The 24,946-nt window shown below is 37.7% G+C and overlaps 2 protein-coding genes across 3 annotated transcripts; both read right to left on the bottom strand.

The window, feature by feature from the left end:
• Window positions 1-704: 704 nt before the first annotated feature.
• On the bottom strand, window positions 705-7,218 carry VHL (von Hippel-Lindau tumor suppressor). Its single transcript, XM_026678694.2, has 3 exons — window positions 6,825-7,218; window positions 5,383-5,505; window positions 705-4,688 (listed from the first exon to the last, which is right to left on the bottom strand). Exons 1-3 carry the CDS (start codon window positions 7,039-7,041, stop codon window positions 4,489-4,491), a joined length of 540 nt encoding a protein of 179 aa, XP_026534479.1. The 5' UTR covers window positions 7,042-7,218; the 3' UTR covers window positions 705-4,488.
• Window positions 7,219-9,648: 2,430 nt separating this feature from the next.
• Window positions 9,649-24,589, bottom strand: THUMPD3 (THUMP domain 3 tRNA guanosine methyltransferase). 2 transcript variants are annotated; one of them, XM_026678665.2, is made up of 10 exons: window positions 24,328-24,589; window positions 21,730-22,005; window positions 20,893-20,970; window positions 19,639-20,133; window positions 18,997-19,127; window positions 16,284-16,353; window positions 15,248-15,363; window positions 14,977-15,084; window positions 11,739-11,862; window positions 9,649-10,758 (listed from the first exon to the last, which is right to left on the bottom strand). In XM_026678665.2, the coding sequence occupies exons 2-10, from the start codon at window positions 21,976-21,978 to the stop codon at window positions 10,627-10,629; spliced, it is 1,503 nt and encodes a 500-aa protein (XP_026534450.1). In that variant the 5' UTR covers window positions 21,979-22,005; window positions 24,328-24,589; the 3' UTR covers window positions 9,649-10,626. The 2 variants fall into 2 exon arrangements, with proteins under 2 accessions (XP_026534450.1, XP_026534467.1); XM_026678682.2 differs by having other exon boundaries at window positions 24,441-24,589.
• Between the last annotated feature and the right edge of the window lie 357 nt (window positions 24,590-24,946).

Below are 24,946 nucleotides of genomic sequence, written 5' to 3'. Positions count from 1 at the left end.
ATCAGTTAAGTGTTCGTGCTTGAACATTTGCAAGAAGTATCAGACTAGACACCCCACAATTGTCCTCAATTAGCAAGTCACGAGGAGATAGGAGAGTCTGAATTGGTAATCCAAAATGTTTTGAAACTCAACAAGAAGATTGGGTGGAAATCCTGGGATTCCTAGGATCCTGTTGTTCTATGTCCCAGGGTGCATGCAGAAATGTTGGCATTCTCTAAAGAATTCAATCCACCTGACAGCTGATTGTGGGGTATCTGGCATGCAAGCACAGGTGTGTGCGCTTGGGAGATGCACAGGCATGCATGGTGCGGGGGGTGTTTGCGCATGCAGATATGCGTGCAGGGGGTCCATGCGCACCTGTGCAGGGGGTGTGGGGGGGCATGCGCATTGCCTTCTGGGTGCTGGCATGTGAGCATGCAAGCGCACATGCAATTTTTGGCACAGGAACCCAAAAAGGTTAGCCACCACTGGCCTAAGGTGAAAGAGAAACTTTTTGCCAGAGCTGCTGGCACTCCTAATAAAGGAATCATTGCTTCAACTACAGAGGGTTTGTTGTTTTTGGGGAATTGCGTCAGAACACAGCCTTAGGAAATTTATCTACCAGCTGAGTTGTTCCTTTTTTGATGTTATTCACAAATATAGCAGAATGTCTATCCCCCCTCCCCTAGCCTCCCTCACCCACCCAGCAAGAATCTATAACAAACTCTAGGAAAATGTTTATTATTGTAACGATTTCTCAAGTGCAGTGTATAAAGCTCATTTGTAGGAGCAATGGTAAAATAAGCACGTACATAGAAAGCAAAAAAAAAAAAAATGTCCATTGTAATAATAATATAATCTTGTTCTCATTTGTGTAGCTCATATAAGATTACAAATTATTAATAGCATTAAATATTTTAAAACTCTATACATTGCTTCTGCCTTTCATTTTCATACTTAAAATCAAGGTGAAAAGACACTATGGAAGCCAACATGATTTAGATGCATGCCTCTGGATATGTCATTACAAAGGATGGGTACTGATCTACCCCCATGCCTGTAAATACATAAGACTCCCAGCTCCCCTTTTCACTTTTTAACACTCCTTTAATGAAAGTGGAGAGAAAGCGACTAGGGAGCATGGGAGGGAATAGATTTTCCTTTGGCTTTTAATAATTGGGTGGTTTATTTTACTGGTGGCCATGTTGGTCGTGAGCATTTTAGGATGGCCAAAACATGTTCTCAAAGTTCCAAAGTTGTGCACCGCCCTCCCACCTCCAATACAGGTATAATCCTATATACCTCTGACATAACTTTAGTATCTGATAGATGCTGGGCCTAAAAACAGGGGTGTCCAACCTTGGCAAACTTTAAGACCTGAGGATTTCATGGCTGGCTGAGGAATTCTGAGAGTTGAAGTCCACAAGTCTTAAAGTTGCTACGCTTGGACATTCCAAAGTGTTTTTGATAACTAGCTCCACATTTAAGAGATCTTTAAGATAACATCCACTGGCACTCATGAATTCTGAGAGACCTTTTGGAACCACTATTTCAAACTAAGACAGGAGCCAGGCATCAAAGCAAAATGTGGTCGCCTCAGCTTTATCACATATTGCCCATCCTTATTGTAAAGCATTACCAATTAAATATATATCTAAAAAGTTATTTATTTCATGTAAGTACGCAGTGCTACTTAGAGTAACCATTGTGACATCTGGGTCTATTCAGCTGCATTGCTTCAAAAGGAGTTTAAAAAGGAAATCTAATCACATTTTACAAATGGAGACATGCATATGTATATCAGATCCCCAGCCAAACACTACTAAGAAATGTACTTTGTCCAAAAAAGTAAGCATTGCCCTGAGACACCTGCAGGCATTAAAAGGAAAAGACTGCCAATTAGCTCATTGTGCTTCTTAGTGTGGGGGCATTTTTTTCCTACAATTGCTTTCTTGCATTATTTAAGAATCTAGCAGGAAGCTAGCCAAAGTAACATTATGCTTGGCTCCATATAATGTGGCAAGACAAAATGTGATATGTCTGTTTGTGGCTTACCATCTGATACATATCCAGCTAATGAATTTTATAAACAATGGCTTAGTGTGCATTAACATAGTCTATATTTTACATTTTATACAAACTGAAGGGGCAGGAGAGAAAAGAAAACAGATCCAATTAACAAGCTGCTTTAATATCTTCAAGGATTTTTTTTAAAAAAAGAAAAACTGCATTATATGGAATGCTGAGAAATAATCAAATATACATTAAAAGTAATTCTTAACAATTCAGAAATAGAAGTCAAATAGGCCAGCCTGGACAACTATCAAATAAACATAGAATTACACAAAAGTAAAGATGTGACCAATTTCACATTAACATGTTTTCTTCTAAGAACTCAAGTACAGAACTAAATATTTAAGTTGCTAAAACTGAGCTGCTATAGACTTCATTTTCATAAAGTCCTTCCTGTTTTATGTTGCGATTTTTGCTGTCTGATTTAAAACAGGAGTATCTTATTTACACAAAATTCCAGATCCCAACATTCATGTCATTTACACAAATGATACAAATTAGAAACTACTTTGGAATGCAATTATTTAACAAACATTCCTTACTTGAAAAATGGTATCTAAACATTGGCTCTCACCTCAATTATTCCATCTTGAAAGTTTAAGATTAAATAGTGAAAGCACTCTTTTCTGACACAAATAACATAAAAATAATTGTGAAAATTAGTTTTCAGTAGCTATATAGAAAAGAGACTGGAAAATTGGACAACAATGATTCCATGTATCACCTGCTAAACCTCAAAACAAAAATATTTTATAAAGCAGCTGAACACTACCTCAGCATGTTGTAGAAAGTTATTAAAATTGGGAGTTTTAGGGATGCATGGTATATGGTATACAGCAGTCTTTACTTACGACCACAATTTGGATTAGAATTGAGCAGTGGTTATTAAACAAGATATTTTGCTCAATGATCATAATCCTGACACATCTGACTGTAGTCATTAAATAATTGTGTGAGTTAAGTGGAGTCCCAGGTAAGGAGTGCAGAGTGCCTCAGGACGGAGGAAGAAATCCAAAGAGGCTCCAGTCAGGAGCTGAAAATCCTCCTTGACAAAATCCAAGCAAGATTTGCAGCCTGAGTTAGAGACACTCATGCATAGCCTGCACTGGGTTTCCCCCATATGTCCTCACTCCTTTCCTTACTACTTTGACTCTCTATTCTCTTCTTGGATTTCGGCTCCCTCTTGTCTCTGGAGGCTCTGTACACAAAAGGAAACTCTTTTGACAGGGTGCAGGAATTGAGCTGAAAACTTCAGGATTTTAGCTCCATTTCTGCATCTTTCTGAAAGGGTTCAGCTTCCCTTGGGAGGCAGCTCTTTCAGCCAGCTCCCAGAGATAAGAATGGCAGCAGCTTGCAAACCTTCCCTGCTAGCTTTCCCACTGATTTTCTAGAAAAGCCGGCAGAGAAGATTGCAAATGCCAATCATATGATCGCAAGGCATTTGACAATAACCCGGTCATAAATGTGAACAGGTTGCCAAGCATCCAGATCACGATCACATGACTGCAGGGTGGTGATGCAGTGCTTTATGGGCTGCAAAGAAACTTTCCAAGGCCATTGTAATTCTGGACTATTATTAAATGAAGTTATAAATCAAGGGTAACCTGTAGTGCAATGAACTGAGGAAACATAGGAAATTCAGGAAGTTTTATTCCTACTGTTTAGGAAATACCTGGTCATGATCTTCTGGCTGGAGCACCAAAGAGGTTATTATTTTCATATTTATTTCATTCACTTTTACTACTATAGTGACACTTGAACCAGGGTTAAATTGTGATTTAGCATAAAACTATGTCTGCCATATAGCTGTCAGATTTTAGGGCTAGTGGCAATGGGAAGAATACTAGCTAAGAAAATGCTTACTCCCTGCTTTAACGGAAGTAACATTCATTACTTCATTACGTTCATTCACAGAATTTTCCATCTTTTTCTACTTATGTCAGGTATCTGCAGCAATAACAATAATCTACAGGAAACGTAAGAATAATAAAAGAAAACCTAATGTTCTTGTCCCTCAAAATCAATTTGTAAGATATAGAGGGGTGAAACATTTAATAGTAATTTACTCTTAAATATGAGGATTATTTTGTTCACAGTTCAGTTTTTACAATAAAATAATAAAAATAAAACAGTAGTTGAAATATGTGAAGAGCCACCAGAAAACACCTTTGGAAACACTTCATCTTCTCCTGTATGATATCTAAATAAAGTTCCATACCTTCCCTAATGTTTTGTGTTTTACTGAAGTGTTTTTAGCTATGGCCCGGTGGCATTTTTACTTGTCTTTGCCTATAGCTATCAACATATAACCTACATAGGCTAAACCAAACAAGCTAAGTAACATACAATGGAAAGTCAATGTCATCTTTTCCATTCATAAAATATAGTTAATACCTCTTGTACACAGCAGTTTATTAGCCCAAGTAGCTTTCTCATTTAAGACTCCTCATGTCGATCAGAGATTCCATTCCTCAGCCGGTTATGCCTTTCCCTAGAAAGCCGCTGAAGATCCTTCCTAATGTCTGGATAATCTTCTAGATCTTCATATAATGAACGAACAATGTCTAATTCCCTGTAGTTTCCTGGATTCACTAATGTGCGGATAACTTGCAGACATCTTTCTTTCAGAGTGAATACTATTGAGAGAAGAATGGACTTTTAATGTTTGGCGGAAGATACTCAAAACTAATATGAAACAAGTTTAAAGATAAAATATTCTTATTAGCTATCAAAACAAAAGTCATGGCCCTCCATGATAAATTAGTCTTAAAAAAAGGGTAACAGCAATAATTATAGAAACTGCTTGAGAAACAATATTTATCTACTAGATTTGCAGTGATGTTTGTTGAAAGAAATGAAAAGGCTATGTGTAAAAGGGCAGTTCTGCCCACTTTGTTATTTGGAAGTGAAAGCTGAATATGTCAGGAGAAAACAAAAAAATTGAATGAAGTGGAAATGAGATGCTTAAGAACTGTATCTGGTAAAACAAGAAAAGATGGGAGTGAAAATAAATGCTGAGTGTTTACTGAATCCAAAGTAGCACACTGGGGTGGTTTCGTCATACAAAGAGAATAAAAAAGGACTGAACAAGAAATACATGAAAGAAGAAGGAAAAAGATGAGAGGGAAAGGAAGACTAAAAAGGTATGGTGCAGCTGATATGATCCTCAAAATGACACATCAGAAATTCAGAGAATTTCAGTTGTTGCTTATTTCAGACAAAAAGAAGAGAACCAAACTGCTATTTAGTAATTGCATTGTTTTTCATCACACAACAGAATAAAATTATACTGTAATCAATCTTATTTCAGATATTCACTGCTAACTTTACCTGGCAATGTAATATTTGCAAGTATGGGTTGTCCATTTATATTGCGAGTAGCTACAAACAGCTCTGTCTGGTTCACAAGGAGACTATCATCTGATTTGGCATCTCTGAATAACCAAAGATGTTCTAGAAAAGGAAAAATAAAGTATCCGCTAGCAAGTCATATACATATATTGAAAAGCCACATATTTTTGTAGATATGAAGATTGCTGGAAGGAAATGTAATTTATCGGGTTTAACAAAATCCACAAAGATTAAGATTCTATGGAATGGGAGACAATTACCAGTATAATGAGAGGATTGTCAGAACTAGAGTGATACACAAGTAACTGTGCAGATAGAGTTAATATTTGTGAGTGTGTTCTTTCAAATCATGCTTGACTAGACAAATCCCTGCAGTTTCTTGGCAGCATTTTCAGAAGTGGCTTGTGCTTGCCTTCTTCACAGGGCTGTGATTTGTTTGGCAGCTAATCTAACAGTTATCTATTAGTACCTCAGTGTTTGTTTCTTCAATTTCCTAGGTCTTTCCATTTTTAATAAAATACTGCATGCTACTTGTATTTTTACTCTGTTTTAGTTATTAGTTTTACTGGTTTTGATGCTGTAAGCAGTCCAGATAATGTTTTTATTTACACTGAAATATAAGAACACACACACATGCACATATCTTTATAATAAAGATATTTTACAGAATCAGTCCCTTGAATATGCATTCATAGGGCTTTCCTGCTTACCCAGTGCAGGAACAGCCACCGTTCCTTGGGCTCAGAAATGCGCCTTGGCATTCTCAATTTGTTCTGGCAACTACAAATGAAACTGCATTTGTAGTTTTCCTGACTTTTTTTTTTTTAAAAAAAGGTGAAATTGAGGGGAGCTCTAGCACTTCTCTCCTAAAAGGAGAAACCTCATCTACTCAAAAAAAGACCTAGGGAGGAAAAAAGCGGTATTTTCTTCACAACGCAGGAGGGAAAGATTTTATAAAAAGAGGGGGGAAATCCACCAAGTCAGGGCTGTAGCAACCATTAAGACACGTTCAGTATGATTGCAAAAGCCGAAGACTACTTTTTCTAAGCTTTTCAGCAGATACAACGCATTGTTTCCTCCCCCCGCGTTTTTATATGCAGTCTGAAGGCACCGAAAGGCTAGCTTGTTTAACAAGACCTTCCCGTTCAAAGGCTAAGCCTGCAGACCTCATGACTTCAGCATCACCCCACGGTTTCTTGCAAAACCCGTCGCCTCCTGTTCATCTCCGTCTTTTTAGCTGCCTCTCGGGGCTCCAGGAAATGGAAGGGTTTCCCTGATGAACATTTTGCAACATTAGCCCCTTTTTGCAAAGGGATTACAACCCGACAGCGGAAAGGCGGCGATCTGCACGTAGCACCGCGTCCATTAAGACGACCGCAAAGCGTTAAACGCCCGAAGCGCCCCCTCGGCAAACTACCCACCCAGGTAGCTGTACATCCGGCGGCCGGTGCCCGGGTTCAGGGTGGGATAGGGGCGCGGCTTCCCGTCGAAGTCCAGCCAGACTGGGCTCACCAAGCGGGGGGTGCGGTTGCAGAAAATAACTTGGCAAGGCTCCCGCGTGTTTACCGAGCACAGACGCCGAGCAGCGTCCTCCCGTTCTCGTTCCTCCTCCTCCTCCTCCCCAGGTTTCTGCGGCATCCTAAGCGCCTCCGGTCCCGGTGCCTCCCGCGACCCAAATCGGGGAAGATTTACGCGCACGGACAGCCGCGCACGCAAGCAGCCATTATTTTGCGGAGAAATAAACCCCCGCCGTTCCACGCATGCGCATCCCCGGCAGCCATTGTTTTGCGGAAATCGCGTGCCTTAGACGTGAAGGACCCGTAAGCGCTTGCGCAGTTCGGATGTTTTGGAGGGACGTGTGGTAGGCTGATGTTCGCTTTGAGAGGGGAAAAAATCGTATGACCAGTTGTATGGCTGTTTTGCAACAATTGCTTGAAAAATACATTATAATCTTCTAGTAAAATGGTTACTACTAAGAGAATATCATTTGGCTGAGATTTGAATTAATAAACTGTGGGAATCAATGATCAGAGAGGTTTAAAAAAAAACCAGCACTTGTTATAGACCATCTGGTTAGTTTCAAAAAGTATTTTAATTCACATATTTTAAAGTGCTTCGAAAATTTACTGGTGGCTATTACAATGTATTCTCCTTTGATGAAAATAAATTCATTATTATTGCCTTGTTTGTATCTTCATAATTTTTAAAATCCACCTCACAAGTAGTGTTTTCCAGGTGAGTTACAAAAGTGCATAAAGCATTTGTAACAACTGATAATAAAATAATTAATCTTGCTGCCAGATATAGAGATACATTTGACTATGTCAAATGACCCGTAATCCCAATACACAAAAATGAGAATGTGAGCAGAGGTCATGAAAGACAATGGAATTTTCATCTATCAGTATATATCCCAACACCAGAATTATTTGCACCTATTTACTTGTATCACACTTGTCTAGTTATCGACATATATTTTGAAAATAAAACTCTACTCTACTCTACTCTGGGACCAAAATATCCTCCGATGATCACATGGTATCCATTGTCTAGGTTATATTACAGAGTAAAAATGGTACTCTATTTCCCCCCTTTTTCAAATAAAGCCAAAGCCATAATGTAAGTACCTGAAACAAGGGGCTTCAAAAGTAAGCTTTCAGTACAGAATGGGCTTTTTCATGTAAAGAGCTAATTGCAGAAGAGGGGCTTCTTTGCTATCACTGTTGCTATTTTGAGAATCCTATTCCTACATGAAAAATCTGTTGAGGTTCCAGGCCAGACGTAAATTCAACCACTCCTCTTTCTCTTCAACCATCTTCCCCCTTCTTTTATGCTGTGCACTGTCATTGTCCTTGCTAATGGTTAAAAATAAATGTTTCTTAATACTGCATGGATTATGTGATATAACATTATGACAGTGTGAACTGGCCCAACAATGATAGTGTTTTAATAATGGGTTAATATTGATAGCAGCAGGAATATGCAGCATTAAATTATGATGGAGGAGGGAGGGCCATTTCTGAGGAAAGAAATGGCTGTGGAAAGTGGAGCAAAATAAGGAACTTTTCAAGGTCTTTTTCTCCCAAGCTGTGAGTTCTTGAAACATTTTTATAATTCAAGAAAATTCTTAACTGAAAATTTTAACATCAAGGAATGAGTTGGATCAGTTTACTTTCAAAAAAGTTTAACTTAAGCCTACATCAAAAGAAAAATCTCATTCCTTTTGCAATTCTGAGATAACCATTTTACAAGGAAATTCTTCACCTCACTTACGCAGATGGAAGTTTGTTTTACAACACCAAAGGCTGCATAATGTTAAGAGCCACCTTTCCTTGTTGAGTATGAAGCATAATACTGTATGAAAATGCATTCAAGACAACTTTTTAGCATGTGCCTGTGACATTGGACTCCCAGATTCAACTCACTTTTAGCTATGGAAGCTCCCTGAGTGCAATGGAACGGCTTCAGATGCCAATGATTAAAAGCCTAGTCTACCTTAAGGTTGTTCTTGAGGAGCAAAAGAAAAGGGATATAAATCTAATAAATATCTAAATATCCAGCAAAACTTAAGATATAAGCACATATTAACTCCTGGGACTTAGTTCTTATGGGTGCAGTTAGATCCTAAAAGTATTTTCTTTGCTATCTGTCTATAATAAAGTGGTGCCTCAGCATTCTTTGAAAGATATGATCTCTCTGAAAGAAATGATGGTTCAAAATTTATGCTAGCTGTATTTTCTATAGGAATTGCCAGATGTCTTTATAGTATTCAAAACTAAGAATATCCCTTAATCAGGTCAAAGGATTAGGTTTAAAGTTATAAGTAGCAAGCAATTGAGATATCACTAATTAAAAAGAGCCCAATCACATCTAGTTTCAAAATTCTTTACTTACAAAACAGATGTTTAATTAGATAAGTTCTTCATTTATAAAAGGTTGATTTATAACGGGCCAGAGCAAGAATCAAAACTGATTCTACGTCTGCTTTTCTCAAAAATACTTCATTAGAATATAATATTTATTATTCAAGGATTTATTTAATATTTAAGAGACTGAATATACTGGCTTTAAACTTCGTTATAAATTAAACAGAACAAATATAATTGTAAATATGAATGGTGGTTTCTGATTTTCTCTGAATTATGGTGTTAAATATGAACAATTATACCTAAATAACCTACCTTACAATAAACTGCTTGGGTTGTTTAATACGTGTGAAAATAAACACCAAGAAAACAAAGGACAGATAATCTTGGTAAAAAATTTATTATATACAGGAAAAATTATGTTAGAAGTCAGTGAATATCAACAACTAATTTGAGAAGCCAGAGAATGGAATAACAAGCTGATGGTGGATGTATATTTATTGTAATAGATCTTATTAATTTTGACCATGTTTGAGAATCATTACAAGTTACTATCCTTCAGCTACTAAGCACATTCTTTAGCTATTATTTTCAGGTTAAAATTAACTTATATTCTCATGTATCCTGCAAGTTCCAATCAACAATACATATAATGTTTATTCCTGTATTTTTAAGCTTGAAAACTGAATTAAAACAATGACAAAGGGAAGATATAAAGACTTACACAACACCTTTCAGTTAGAGCTATAACAAGCATATGACAGTAAACAAAAGATTTAACTTTTACATTGAGACAGCAGATAAGGAAACAACACTAGTGAGATCACAGTGTAATTCAGAACTTATAAAACTTAGTAAAACTGTATTAACATTATTGTCCCTATTTTGGCAATAAAGTTTGTAAAACTGTACTAACTTTGTTACCCTTATTTTGGATGCCAAACAAAATAAAATGGAGGCAATTCTGCAGTGGCAAAATATATACACCCTTACCTAAAGAAACTCTAAACTGAACAATATTAAAGAAAACAACTAACACTATATTTTGAAGTATCTCTTCTAAAACTCCTATTATTAACCCTTTCAACCAAATTGGGTAGCTTGCTTTATGAATATTAAAGAATTTGCACTTTTGTACAGTAACTGTCATTTTCAGGCTGATAGTGAAACTGCAAGCTTTATCAACTTACTACATTTTCCTATTTAAGTGCCTTCAAGAGCTTCAAGCTGGATTTGGCACAGTATGTTTACTCAGTAGTTCGCTTTGCTGAACTCGCTTAATTTTGAAACACTGGCCAATTTGGAATCTCAAGTAAAGCTATTAGATTATGAAAGAGTGTTAGGCCTGCTTAAAATGTTACCAATATGATTTTCTCTGCTCAATTATTTCTGAGGTGCGTTTCAGGAGATATACAGCAGCACAGAGGCCTCCAACGTTCACCCAGATTGTGTGAGACTTTTGCCACAGGTGCCCCATTTTTGACAATGCCTGAAATGCAAAACATTTCAAAAAAAAATTTGAAACAAAGATTAGCAAATCAACTTCATCTGGTAAATAAATGCCTAAAGGCAAAGTCTTATTGCAATCTTGAGCTGAAATTTTCATTATTTTTAATCACCAAATAGATATATAACAGGAAAGCAGTCAACAAGTTAAAAAGCTGCTTTGGTTTCTTTTAGGAACCTAATTTTGAGGAACATTTTCAAAATCCAGAATTTATACAGATTACAATTTTCTAAGGAAAAAGGGAGAGGGGAATGGAGAAAGAATGGAATAAGCATTCTTTGAAGGTGCCTTTTAGTATATAAGCAAAGATATTCATTAGAGGGTAACCTGAATAAAATTATGTTATTCTTTTCATCTATACAGCCCACCAGTACTTTTGCTAACCAAGTTAGTAATATAAGAGTTACTGCTATTAACTTATATCTTAATTTAGCTAATGCAAAGAAATGGGAAGAATTATAATTGGAGGTGCTTTTTAAGGTCCCCTTGAAAAATTTATCCAGCTTACAATTCCTCACATACAAGCTGCAATTTATCCTGGGCAAAATAAATGTGACTTGTTATCTACCTTTTCTAATGTAGAATTGGGCTTGTTCCCAGAATGTGGGATAGACAGACACCAAAAATTACTGCAATACAGCAATAGCATTTAAGTTTATACACTTCCCCATAGTGCTTTACAGCATTCACTGGGTAGTTTACAATGTTAACATTATTTGCATATTGCCTCCAACAATTTGGGTCTTCATTTTATCAATCTTGGAAGGATGGAAGCCTTGGAAAAAACCCTGAATCCCATCAGGATCTAATTCCAGACTGTGGGCAGAATTTGCCTGCAATGCTACACTTAACCACTGTGCCATCAGGACTAACCTATGCCGTTTGTATGCTCTACTATGCCCTATGTAAGAATTGCTTTGAAGATAACACACTACTATCATAGGCTAGCAATCCATGCCTACCTTGGCAAAGCATTTCCTATCTTCAGTCAACAGCACAGCTCTCCCAGTCTTTGGTCTACAAATTCGGGCCATCTCCTTAAGGCTAGAGGGGTAGAGATTCCAATTCTTCTTCTTGGAACCCATCCTACAGTGAAATTGATTATCAGTAGAAAGTGAGTAACTTTAGAAGTATTCACGTCGTTAATTTTGTCTCCATATTAATAGCTGTCCAGCAATGGTAAGTCATGAATATTGTAACAATTTAAATTAGAATGAGAAACTGTAAAGAAGCCAGGAAGTTGTACTATTTCTCCAGTTTTTATTCTCACTTAAGCTAATTATGATATAACTAGCTACGTATTTATCGGCGTATAACACGCACTTTTTTCCCCTGAAAATAGGGGGCAAATGATGTATGCGTGTTATACGCCGATATAATGTTAAGAAGCCTTCGGTGAATGCTGCTGGGATCGGGGATCAAGGACACAAATGAAAGAAGGGGAGGGAGGAAGCAACCGAAGCCTGTCCTTCTCTCTGGGTCAGCTCTCTCAGTTGCTCTCTCGCTCCTCCACCAGCACAGGAAGAAACTGCTTCAAAGAAGCGGGGGGGCTTTTCCTGTCGCCTCTCCCCACCCCCACCCCGTCCGCCCGCCCGCCCGCCCGCAGTGCTCCGTTCTGCCTGCCTGCCTGCCTTCGTTAATGGTTGAATCGGAACAGCTTCGGCTGAGTAAAAGAGGCGAATAGTTATTATTCTCAGCCGAAGCTGCTCCCAAACAACCAGAAACTAAGGCAGGCAGGCAGAATTTTTTAAATTTTTTTCCTGAAATTTCCCCCTTAAAATGAAGATGCGTGTTATACGCCTGTGCGTGTTATACGCCGATAAATACGGTACTTTCATGCTGTTACATATTTCTACAGTAATGGGCTATACACTTCCAATGATTTTTAATCATGTACAATCAGTTTCAAGATGGAAGAAAATAAAAATCTTAAATAAACATTGAACTATTTTAATTAGTAAAAAACGAATACAAGTCCTTGACTTATGTCCTTGACTTATGGTTGGTTGTTTAATCACCAAAGTTCCAATAGACTTCCAAAAGCTACTTAGGACCAGATTTTGAAGAAGCAATCCTCTCCCCGCAATCATGAGATTGCACTGTGGGTGCATGGCAACCAGCTCACCTTTACGGCCACCTGAAGCATCGCACAGGCAAGTGATTGAAATTTTCAATGTTTTTTGCTTGTTTCTGAAGTTTAGTTTTCAGGAAAAAAAAAAGTACTGCTTAAAATATATTTGTTTAATGATTGTGGTGTTCACTTAATGACCGCAGCAAAAAATGTCAAAAAATTGAGCCTGGTAATGAGATCTCTTGACTCACAACTACAAAAACTTATATAAATTTATAATTTAACAAATAATTTCAATTAATTAATTAAATTTATATATCATTTATATCACTATTGAATTGATTCTGGACAGCTAATTCCAGGCTAAACTATGGTAAAAAATCAAGAACTACTTTGATGATTTGAAAATGATAAATCTGAATTTAAGATATATGTATAATAAATTCTCTATTTTCAAATTAGAAGCTTTCTGCATTTGGATCCATACAATGTTCTATATATCTTGAGTAGAATAGTTAATATATTTTTTTATGAGCTGGATTCTATTTATGACATTAGATATTATGATGGTTGTTAAATTGTATTTTTTAATCCTTCTCGTTGCTCAGTCACTTTTTTAAGATAGGCAGCCAAACAAATTGCTAAAATAAATAAATTTCCCTGCATCTTACCAACTAGGAGGTTAGTAAATGTAATAAGTTTGGGCAATGTGCCCACCCACTTTGGGTTGCTTAAGAAGTGCATGTGATAAAACAAAGAGAAAAGACTAATAACATTTTGTTACTGAATAAATGTGGTTTTGACACAACAGTGGGTGACCAATACAAAGCAAGTGTAAAGTACTGGTATTCCTTTCTTACCAACAGCAATTGGGATCAGGAACTCCATCACTAAGTGACGAAATCGTACAGTCAGGTGATCACACCAACTCATGATGGCAGCTCTGGCAGTCCCAGTTGCTGTCATTAGGTGAATATCGTATGGTAATAGTGCACCATAGTCACCTGATCTCCATTTGCAACTTCTTGCTGGCTTCCCCATTAACTTTGCTTGTTGGAAGCTGGCAGTGAAGATCACAAATGGGTGATCATATGAGTGTGGAACACACAACATAATTGCAATCCATTTACCAAGTGCTTCAATTACAATCACTTGACAATGGGGACACTGCAATAGCTGGAACTAGAAGGAACTGTCCTAAGTGCTCCCCGTTCACTACTGTAGTACCTTTGATGGTTGCTGAAGTATGCTGAGGACTACTTGTAACATGCATTATCAAACAAATATATAAAGGAAGACTGAATGAGTGAAAGAAGATAAATATGAAAAAAGGTGTAGTTCAACAGGTGTAAGTTTCATTTATTTCTTATACAATTTTATGGCTCGTCACACAGTCTATCAGATCTTCAGACTGGATTTGGCAATTTTTATGCACTATTGTGTCCTTCCCAAGGACCTGGAATAGGCAGATGCTGAGGTTTAATAGTGTCAAAGGTATATTTGCAAGTTGTAAGCTGTTTTGAGTAACCCTAGCTGTTGTGATTGACAGTTGAATTTGTTGATACCAATGGTGTTTGAATGGTGCTGCAGTTGTTTTGGGATTGGACCCACGATGCCTATTACTATTGGCACTACCTTTGTTTTCTTTTGCCACAGTTGTTCTGTTTCTATTGGCAGGTCTTTGCATTTTGTTCTCTTTTTCAGTTCTTTCTCTTCTCTTCTGCTGTTTCCACGTACTTGAAGTCCACTATTCCAGACTTTTTTTGCCTTTTTTATCGCCAATTATTAATGATAGTGATTACTTAGCTCAAAGGAGAATATGATATAAACTATCTAAACAGAATAATTCCTATAAATTGCACATACTTTGCCTAATCGCTATACTATGAATTAGCTGTTGACATTCTGAAGTACTTCTGATACATAAATCCACACAATGGACAGTAATTTTTTGCTCCAAAGGCTATTTTTGAATCTCACAATAATAATCAGGACCAACATATTTCTTATGAATAGGGCAGAGGAAGAAACTAAAGAAACATAAAATATCTTATATTTGGATAGTAATTCATTGATCAGTAATCTTCCCAGCCCTGAAGAATCATCCAAACAAACATATGGATTTGTACCTTTTTCCAAATGGCAGATCTGTTACAATGACATCCACAGAGCCAGTTCTCAGGGGGAGATTGCAGCTATCCCACTGGATGCTATCTATGGGTATTCCTGTAGAAGTGCTGTTATAAATTAAAAATTCCCATCAGCAGTAAGTCATTTCAAGGAGAAAGCATTGCTTAGACCCACATATTCACAATTGTGAACTGATAAATACTTTCTATTATTTGGATGTTTAAAAAATATATATATGAGATTATGCTATTTTTTATTCTTAATTCTTACCTTTCTTTACTTTCAATTTGCTTCAGTAAAGAGGAGATATTATTTGCCGTTTTCTTCACAGCCTGTGAATGGTTATCCCCAGCAATATGATAACAATTTGGCCAGACAGTAACTCCCTGTGAATGAGAAACAGTGAATTTAGCAATTTCTTTGCTGTCTACAAAAGAATCTACCCATAATTAAGTAATATATATATATATTTAATATAAACCTAACTGGTTAGATTTCTTGAGTTTTTGAGATCAAGAGTAAGAGTCTTCTGTATGTTCCTGACCTTCTGGCTATACAGTATCATCCTTAAGTAAGGATGGCAATTTGGGCTGGAATTTCTAATGCTAAGCGAAGCATTTTAAAGTGTGATATCATGTGACAGCATTGCTTAGTGATGGCAATCCCGGAAACCCTAGTTGCCATAGTTAACTGAATCCCACTTGTGTTAATCAAGGACTCACTCTACTCCAAAGCACTCTTGGCTTAGTCCCTCCCATTCGAGACTTGTTAAGTTAACAGAGTGCTTTTCCTTCAATTCCCCACATTAGCGTTGTCTCTCCATCTCTTCCCTATTGACTGCCTTGTATGCTGGCGCCTTCTGTTGGCCTGCTGTTCCTGGTGGCCCTGTTGTCTTGTACTTGTTAGCCCTTGCCATCCCTAGCTGAACCTTTGCCATCTTCTTTCTGTGCTTGCTGATGAGGTGTGCCCTGCCTGGCCTTTTGTGAAGCAGCTGCTGGCTGCACCAGGCCTTCTTCCAGAGGCTGCACTCATCCTTTTAAGTTATATATCCAAAGCTCCGAAAACCCCCATCAGTATGTTTTAAATGGCTATATACCCCTCCCCAATTTATAATAAGCATATTTCAGAACAGTTACTGCTTTGCCAATATACCAGAGTACCTCTGCATGCTGCTAAGATTAATATGGTGTAGTAATCTCAACTTCAAGGCTGGAAACTGAAGTTGCCGATATACATATCTACCGGTACTCAGAAATAACAAAGACACAATATGCTTGAGGACAGGGAAGCAGGGAGAGAGCAGTACCTCTATTGGTATAGCACCTGTCCCACACATGGGATCAATTATTACATCGGCTGGCTGAGGATCACACAATCTAAACAAAAGCAGGATAAAAAGAAGTGGAGTATAGCATTAAGACACAAAGGAAACTCTAACTGACCACATCATGGAATGTGTGAAGAGCAAAAAACAACAAAGCAGCAAACAAAAACTGATAGCAAAAAGGTAACAAACATACAAATTTAATATTAGTTTTTTCTTTTCCCTCTTCCCCCATATCAATAGTTGATACCATCAAGAACATATATGTACAATGCCATCCTGCAAGTGGGCAATTTGGAGAAAGGGCCTTCCAAATAAAAATAAATATAAAAATAATTGCATTCAATAGCTTTCTAGCCTTTTAACTTAGAGAATGCAATCATTCTCATGATCATTCAGAAGACGTCCAAGTCATATGATTTGAAGAAAACTTATTCTGAATGATCACAAGAATGGAGCCCAGTTGTAGGATGGTGTGCAGGGGCCTTGTTGGCACACTTGTCAGCAGCTTCAAAACAACACAAAGGTAAGTGTACCTGGGCATGGTGGGGTAGAGAGAGGCTTGGGCCTCCCAGTCTTTGCCAGGTTTTCATTTGCTATTGGGGGCCAGGTCTCCTAGTGTTTTTCCACCCCACGGCACCCTGGGCTCCAGGTAAAGACCCATACAATCAATTAACATCTGCAACTGTGAGAGTCAGATTTGTGGTTGTGGAGCGAAGTGGCCACTTGAGCACCTCACTTAACAGCCACTCCACTTAGCAACTGTAATTCTGGATCCAATTGTGCCCTGAGGACTACCCACATTCAAGTCCAAAGTAGAAAAGGTGCAGCATCAGAAAAATATTTCTTTAAGCTCAGAAGTGGATAAGAGAATAGTGATAGGTTGCAAACGTCTTGTTGCATTATGTTGATACCCCCGTAACTCAAATATAGAACTAGAACTATTCCGTTACTGTGTGAGCTAAGGAAAATGTGTAGCTGCTTAAAGGAGGCATCAACAGGGGTAGCACTGTGCTTTCACTTTCTGAAGTGCCTTTTCCACATCTGAATAGCTTCACATGCGTTTAACAATTTGAAAATTTGGACAGCTCACTGCATATTCCTATAAAAATATTAACATATTCAAGATAAGTAAAAACATTACAATGAAACATTCCGGAAGGATATATTGCAGATTGATTTAAGGAGATTTAAAATAATGCATACTGAATCAAAATCTTATTTCATTCATGCATACTGTATACATATGGCAAGCAGAATGATCCACGGCTTCAGTGAAGGTTACAATATTTGGAATTCCCTATCTTGGAAAAATGCTATTGGGGAGCACACGATTAAGGAGCCATGGGGGCACAGTGGTTAGAAAAATCAGTATTGCAGGCTAACTCTGCATTCCACCAGCAGTTCAATTCTGAGCGGCTCAAGGCTCCATCCTTCTGAGGTCAGTAAAATGAGGACCCAGATTGTTGGGGGCAATACGCTGACTCTGTAAATCTCTTAGAGAGGGCTGTAAAGCACTGTGAAGTGGTATAAAAGTATGTCTAAGTATTGCTACTAATGTTCCATATATAAAATGATGTATGGCATGGAGAAAGTGGACAAGGGGTTCTCCTGCTCTCAAAATACTATGACTGCTAATCATTTAATGAACTTGATTGGAAATAAATTTAGAAAAGGCAATAAAAAGTAGCTCTTTTCATACAACACAATTAAACTGTCGAATTCACTCTCAGATGTGATAATAATCTGGAAGTTTGGAAGACTTTAACTGAATACAGTTATGGAGAACACATCTATCAGGGTCTCTTAGTCTTGAGAGCCAAGTATTATCACTGGACATTGGCAGAGATACCACCTGCAGGAGAACAGTGGCAGAAGGGTATGTGTTCACCATTTGCTTTTGAGCCATACAGACACCTGGTTGGTCTCTAAGAAACAAAAAGCTGGACTATAATAGAATTTGCCTTGATCTGGCAAGACTATTTTTATATTTTAAGATGTAATTTTAGGAAAGCATTTCTACTAGAGAACAAGTAAAAGGAATATTGCTACTATACTTTTTGCATAGGTAGATCCTCCCCTCTATGATGATGTAATCTAAAGAGAGTTTGTCAGAATTTTGGGAAAATGCTCCATCTGCTCCAGGGGAAAAGAATCAGTAAAGATCACCCATCTTTATCTCATTCCACCAGCAAGAGCTGCCTCTGTGAAAGGAATTTTTTTGAGCAGTGTTATCTTTACCCACGGGACACCTGAATGCCGGTAGGCAATCAGGGGGAGGCTCCTTTCTTGTTCCTACGCAGTTTATTCGCTCACGGGAATCAAGCCACCGACCTCAGTGGTGTGCAGGCCCAGTGTTTTACCATGTGAACCACTGCGGCCCACATCAGAAATAGATGTTTTTACATTATAGTACCGATGGGCTATAATTCTTCATATAAAAAAAGCAATAAGCTTTTTTGTATGAAGTTTATTTTTTAAATGAAGCAAAACATAGCAAAAGCAATGACAAAAGAGAACTACAGTAAACATCTGATGGAATAGTTTTAAGTATCATGATGAATAGTAAAACATATATACACCAGGTTAGAACATATGGCATACTGCACAGTTTAGGGTAATACACATTTGGTTTTTAATAGACTGATTGACTGTATGATTTTGGTCCAAATTTGAAATAAATTTTCACACATACCGCAGCATTCCATACGCAAGAGTGGAACGAAGAGTTGTGGGCCCAAAATGTGTAATATTTCTTCTATGAAGACTCTCCTCTGTTAATGCAATCCCCACTATCACTTCATTATTGTGGATATTGAGGAGAACCTTGTATAAAGCAGATTAATATTTGCTAGTTATTAATAATTATTATTAATGACCGTAATTGAGCCTGGAATTACAGTTGTAATTCATGCCAGTAGTTAAGCAGGTCACATGACTGTGCCCAATTGCATGACCTTTTCTGTAGAAATTGTGAACATTAAGTGAACATCATGGTTAAGTAAATCCATTGCCCTTAAAGGATTTTTTTTGCTGGGAAAAGTAAATTCCAGTTTTTAGGAAAAAACATTGTAAACCATGATCATGTGACTGCAGGATACTGCAAATGGCTGTACATGCAGGCCAGTTGCTGGGCAACCAAAATGCAATTATGTGATGGGGAGGGGGGAGACCGGCCGTCAGAACTTCAAATCTGGGTTGTAGCTCTAGGGGAGTCCATTATAACTTCCAACAGTCATTAAGCGACTAGTCATAAGGTGAGGACTATATATATTGTGTTTTAAATCATTCTTTCCACTGAACATATAAGGGGAGGCTTTCAAAGAATAAATGTTACCTCTACATCGAAATTGGTCATATCTGCTTTCCATTTAAAGAAGTCTTGTACAGCTCCTCCAAAATCTCTTGCTGCTTCATCTGATTTAAAGTTGTGGTTATCCCCAGCTCTATTGCAAGTTACCCGGAACTTCAGCGTTTCAGCTTCCATGTTCTGTTTCTTACCATCACCTGATTCATCTTTGTTGTCACCATTAGATGTTAACTCTTCCCTGGGTTCAGACTGCTCATCGTCATCTGATGGTACTATTTCATCAGCATTTTCTGGAGCTGGGACTTCAGCAGACTTGAAATCATTTTGCACAGGTTTTTGCAATTCTTCATTTTCTTCTTCATTCTTGTTCTTATCTAGCTTCTCCTTTGCATGACTCTGATGGTTGCCTTTATTTCGTCTAGGTTTTCTTTTCTTAAGACTTGTATTTAACTTCCATACTTCCAAAGAGTTGGCCCAAGGGAGATCCTTAACCAACTCTTCTAAATCCTTTAAAGCTTCTTCCTGTAATAATTTAATAAAAGTTTTGAGACAAACTCATTGTATATAGTTGCATATTTCCCATATTTCAGAAAATAAATTCATTTTTGGACAGCAGTGGACGATCTGCCGATACCTGTACATTTTGTCAGTTCTGATTAGAGGGCTAGCTTCAGGAATGTTCTCCAAATAATGTTTAGCTGTACCTATTAGGGACACAGAGTCTTTTTAATTGGGTGCAAAGAATGTAGACTGCATCTCTGAGAAGGACCGCATGTTAAGTAATTTAAAATTATTCTTAAAATATGAGTTAAATAGCATTGTTTGGGGTCTTTCTTTAGCTTTTAATGTGGCTTTTTAGTTTCAGATGGTTATTCTTCCCATTTTTAGCTATTTATGCTTTGTTTCTATGTTGTTTTGATATTGTGCGCTAAGCATAATTGATTTTTCTCTTAAGAGAATGGTGAGCTATATTTCAAAGAAGCAGCTCTACTCCTGCAGTTCAGATCAATGCCCATTTTTATAAAATCAACATAGTTTTGAAAAACAAGTGCCTAAGTTGTTTATTTTTCTCTTCCCTCTCTATTTGCACAGTATTTATTAGACTGAAGGTTGAGAAACAGAAATGAGAGCTGGTAATTTCAGAAGCTTTGGAAAATGGTAAGGTATTAATACCACTCCCAAATAAAAGAATAAATATTCTCAAATCTCAATAATTATTGAACTATTTTTCTAATTTAAAAATTGAATTTGCTTAGAATCATGGAATAAAAAATAACTTACCTTAGTTTCTTTGAACTGATAATCTTTGAATTCTTGAACGACGACAAATAAATTATCAACTGATCTTAACTGGTGAACCTGGATGAAATTACAGATTCTTATCTTACATGACAGATATGTATAGTAAGTACACTGTACAATTTTAGTTTTTACAGTTTCAAAAGTATACAAACTAAAACTGCTGCATTCCATAGTACTTTTTTTTAAATGAAAGGCTCTATTTTAAAAAGTAGAACATAAATCGACCAAATATATTTAAAAATGGAATAGATGCATTGCAACCTTATAACATTTGGTATGATGTGCTGTACTGTATCAATACCAGCCTGCCTGACTTCAAAATTGTTTGGATCTGTTCAGAAAAGTCATGGGGATCAGTATGGATTAGCTTTGATAGCAGCGTGACTGCCTCTGAAGGCTATTGGTTGAGAAATTAATGGGTTTCCTCATGTAGTTGGTTGGCTGCTATGAGGACAGACTGCTGGACTATATGGGATTGATGGTCCAATCCAGCTTGTGATTATAGTCTATGTTCTTAATCTACTCACTGTGATTTGCAGCTATCCAACTCTAGCTTTTACAACAAATTATGAGAAAACAACATATAGTTTAGTAAAAACTATGAATCAAGTCCCAGCATGTGAATCCAAAATCATCTAGTATAATTAGTGAAATAATATTAATGGAATAACTTGCCAGAAGCTGGAATGAATGTTAGGCTATGAATCTGAAATTTGTAGCTATCCAGAATACGTACACGCAGGTAACCTCAAGAATGACTGCAGCCTCAGACCAATATTCAAATAGCAAATTGCAGAAAAAATAAAAATTTCAAACCTTTGGAAGACTTATTACTGGAATTTCAAAGTAGATCTTCCCACGGCCCTTGCTAATCCTAGATTTTGACCCTAATTTTTCTTGTACTTCATCTGCCGCAGTCGGCTCAAATCCAGTTGGTATAGTAGCTCCAATAGTAATCACAACATCGTTGGGGTTCTTTAGGTCTTTATTCTCATCTAATGGTGTACTTGTGTCACTGAGGTTCACTTCAGATAACACATTGGCAGCCTTTGCAACTTCAGACATTCTGGCAGTCTGGTAGCTTTTAAAGATCTTCCAGAAAGAAAATACAAATACATAAGGAAAGATAAAATAACAATTAAAATAATTGTTACAGTCTTTGAAACAGGACTAAACTCCAAAGCAATAGAAGTGCTTATATTTCTACCCGTGTAAAATAATGTGCTTATTAACACATAGCATATCTAGGTGGTGAGGTAAACTTTCAGAAGGGGGAGAGCTTTTTCTGTGGTGGCACCCCATTATGGAATTCTGTTCCGAGTGTTGCCCACATTAGCATCAGGTTGGTGTCAGGCTTTTCATTGTATATCATAATTAATATTGTTTTAATTTTTGAAAGACCACTTTGTTTCTATCTAGTTTACACGATTTTTTTACTTTGTACTGGTAGTCCTCACTTAATGACTCTCCTGTTTAATGACCATTCCAAGTTATAATAGTGCTGAAAAAATATTTTCCAGTCTTTCCACTTAAGAAAGACACAATGTCTTTGCAATCATCTAATCAAGATTTAGAAGCTTTGCAAACAGTGGATATTTACTACTGTTGCAGTGTCTTACAGTCAGACAACTATCATTTGTATGCTTCATAGCCGGCTTCCAACAAGCAGAATCAGTGCAGAAGTTGGCAAGTCGTGGTCATGTGATATCTTGCTTAACAACCATGGTGAATTGCTTAATCTCACTTAATGATCATGTCACTTGATGTTGGAGTTGTCAGTTCCAATTGTAGTTATTAAACGAGGCCTATTTTACTTGATTTTGTGTATATATCTTTATTCAGATTGTTTTTTAGTGTGTTTTATTATAAATCACTCAGATATTGGTTTAAAAAATTTAATAAATATCTTGACCTGCAGATGAAAAACTGAAACACAGAATGTAAGAATAAACGATGAACAACATAAATTAACACATGAAATGAAAAACTGATATATATCTGTGAAGAGAAAAAGAGAAGGTGCTAGCAAACCTAAATGAAGATGATTTTATGGAGCTGATGCTCTTAAGTATAGGGAGTTCTCAACTTATTACCATTCATTTAGTGACTTCCAAAATTAGGAAGGTGCTGAAAAAAATGGACTTGTGACCCATGCTCAAAGTTATGGCTGTTGCAGAAATGAACTGATTTCCAGTAAATGTTAAATTGTATAATACAATGAGGACCATGGATCTGAAAATTAATGTATTAAAAACCGGAGTATTAGATATCATGTACTGTAGTCTGTTGTAAGGAATAAATTCTTGTTGGAAGACATAAAAATAAATGCGCCTTTGCCCACACTGTTATTTTAAAAAATGAGAATGTGGTATCTCAGAAGATAAAATCTGGATGAAGTAGGAATGGATTAGTTATGTTCTAAAAAGCAATTAGAACTAAAAGTGGAGTATAAATATGGATTAAGTATAAAAGCACTTGACTGTACAAAAGGAGTGGTGTTTCTGTCATACTATAAAAAAAAACCCATTGAAGATCCAAGTGCAAATCCCAAAGGTGATTTTTCAAGAGGCAATTGGACTTTCTAGTTTTTCTTTGAAGACATTTCGCTTCTCTTCCAAGAAGTTTCTTCAGCTCTGAGAGCGAAATGTCTTCAAAGAAAAACCAGAAAGTCCAGTTGCCTCTTGAAAAAGCACCTTTGGGATAACCATGACCTGGATGACTGAAAATCTTCATGAACATCCAACTGCAAAGCAGTATGAAAAAAAAGGATGGGTACAGATGAAAGACCAAGAAAGTCCAGATGGAACTGACAAAGGCCTCAGAGAGCCATTAAAAAAAAAAGTGAAACAAAGATGATTAGGGGACAGGAGGCTAAAACATATGAAGAAAAGGTTGCAAGAACTGAGCATGGCTAGTCTAGTGAAGAGAAGGACCAGGGGTGACATGATAGCAGTCTTCCAATATTTGAGGGCTGCCAGAGAGAGGAAGGGGTCAGGCTGCTTTCCAAGGCACCCGAAGGCCAGATAAGGAATAATGGATGGAAACTGATCAAGGAGAGATTCAACCTAGAAATAAGGAGAAACTTTCTGACAGTGGGAGCAATCAACCAATGGAACAGCTTGCCATCAGAGATTGTGGAAGCTTCATCACTGGAAGCTTTCAAGACGACACTGGACAGCCACCTGTCAGAAATAGTGAAGGACCTCCAAGGTCCCTTCCAATTCTGCTATCTATTCGATTTTCTATTCTATTCATCAGTCTGCAAGGGCAAAGAGATACAAGGATGAAAGACGGTGATCTGTAATAATCGTTTTCTTAGCCATCCTTATTTCTTTGATTCGCCATTTCTTATTCCTGTTCTGGACTTTAAATAAAGTGCTTACCCCAACGGGCAATTCCGCGATCGGCACGTACCTCGGTATGCTAATTGGGCTGCTTTGGGTTCTTCAGCCAAATTGAAACACACACACACATATCATCACTACACGTGGGCTGCTTCGGAAAAGAAAAGGCTCTCCCTTCCTCACCTAGTCTGCCCGCTGCCTTCGTCCCCTGTATAACGCGAGGAGCTGCGACGGAGCGCAATCACAGCCGCGCCGGGCGAAGCCGAGGCCTGCGCGAGGCCCCCCGCTTAGTTTTCGCGACGCTCCTTCCCTCCTCCCACCTCGGGCACGAGGAATTTCTCCAAACTCTCTTCCGGAAAAAGGCGAGGGGCGGTGCACGGAGGCTTCCGGACGAAAGAGTCCAAGAGACGAGCGAGCGTTGACTGGTGGAGAGCGCCGCTTAGCGGCCGGTTCTACTCGATGGTTGGGCTCCATGACTCCGCGCCTGTGTTGCCATAGCAACTCAGCGCGAGGATTTCAGAAGGGCGGGGTTATGGCGCCTTTTGCAGCTGGGCTTGGTTCCTCGCTTCAGGCAGAAAGCAGGACGGGGCTCTTTCCTTAGGTTGCAGCTGCATCAGCATCAGGGCTATTTTTATTAGGGCGCTGGGTCCTTATCTAGCAAGGAAACTTAGTGGCGGTTTAAAAAGAAA

Source organism: Notechis scutatus, chromosome 2 (genome assembly GCF_049901735.1).
Source record: "Notechis scutatus isolate UNSWTSFEM ecotype Mainland chromosome 2, rNotScu1.2, whole genome shotgun sequence".
In the NCBI taxonomy this organism is placed as follows: Eukaryota; Metazoa; Chordata; class Lepidosauria; order Squamata; family Elapidae; genus Notechis; species Notechis scutatus.
The sequence above is the reverse complement of the archived record's forward strand: the minus strand, read 5'-3'. Positions and strand labels throughout refer to the sequence as shown.

Coding starts and splice junctions, on each gene's coding strand:
- THUMPD3 (XM_026678665.2), bottom strand. CDS start 21,978: ATGTCTGAAGTTGCAAAGGCTGCCAATGTGTTATCTGAAGTGAACCTC. Junction 16,354..18,996: donor CTTGCGTATGGAATGCTGCG/GTATGTGTGAAA, acceptor GCTTTTGTTTAG/ATTGTGTGATCCTCAGCCAG. Junction 11,863..14,976: donor GATCTGCCATTTGGAAAAAG/GTACAAATCCAT, acceptor ATTTCACTGTAG/GATGGGTTCCAAGAAGAAGA.
- VHL (XM_026678694.2), bottom strand. CDS start 7,041: ATGCCGCAGAAACCTGGGGAGGAGGAGGAGGAGGAACGAGAACGGGAG. Junction 5,506..6,824: donor CCGGATGTACAGCTACCTGG/GTGGGTAGTTTG, acceptor TTCCTTTTCTAG/AACATCTTTGGTTATTCAGA. Junction 4,689..5,382: donor TGCAAATATTACATTGCCAG/GTAAAGTTAGCA, acceptor TTCTCTCAATAG/TATTCACTCTGAAAGAAAGA.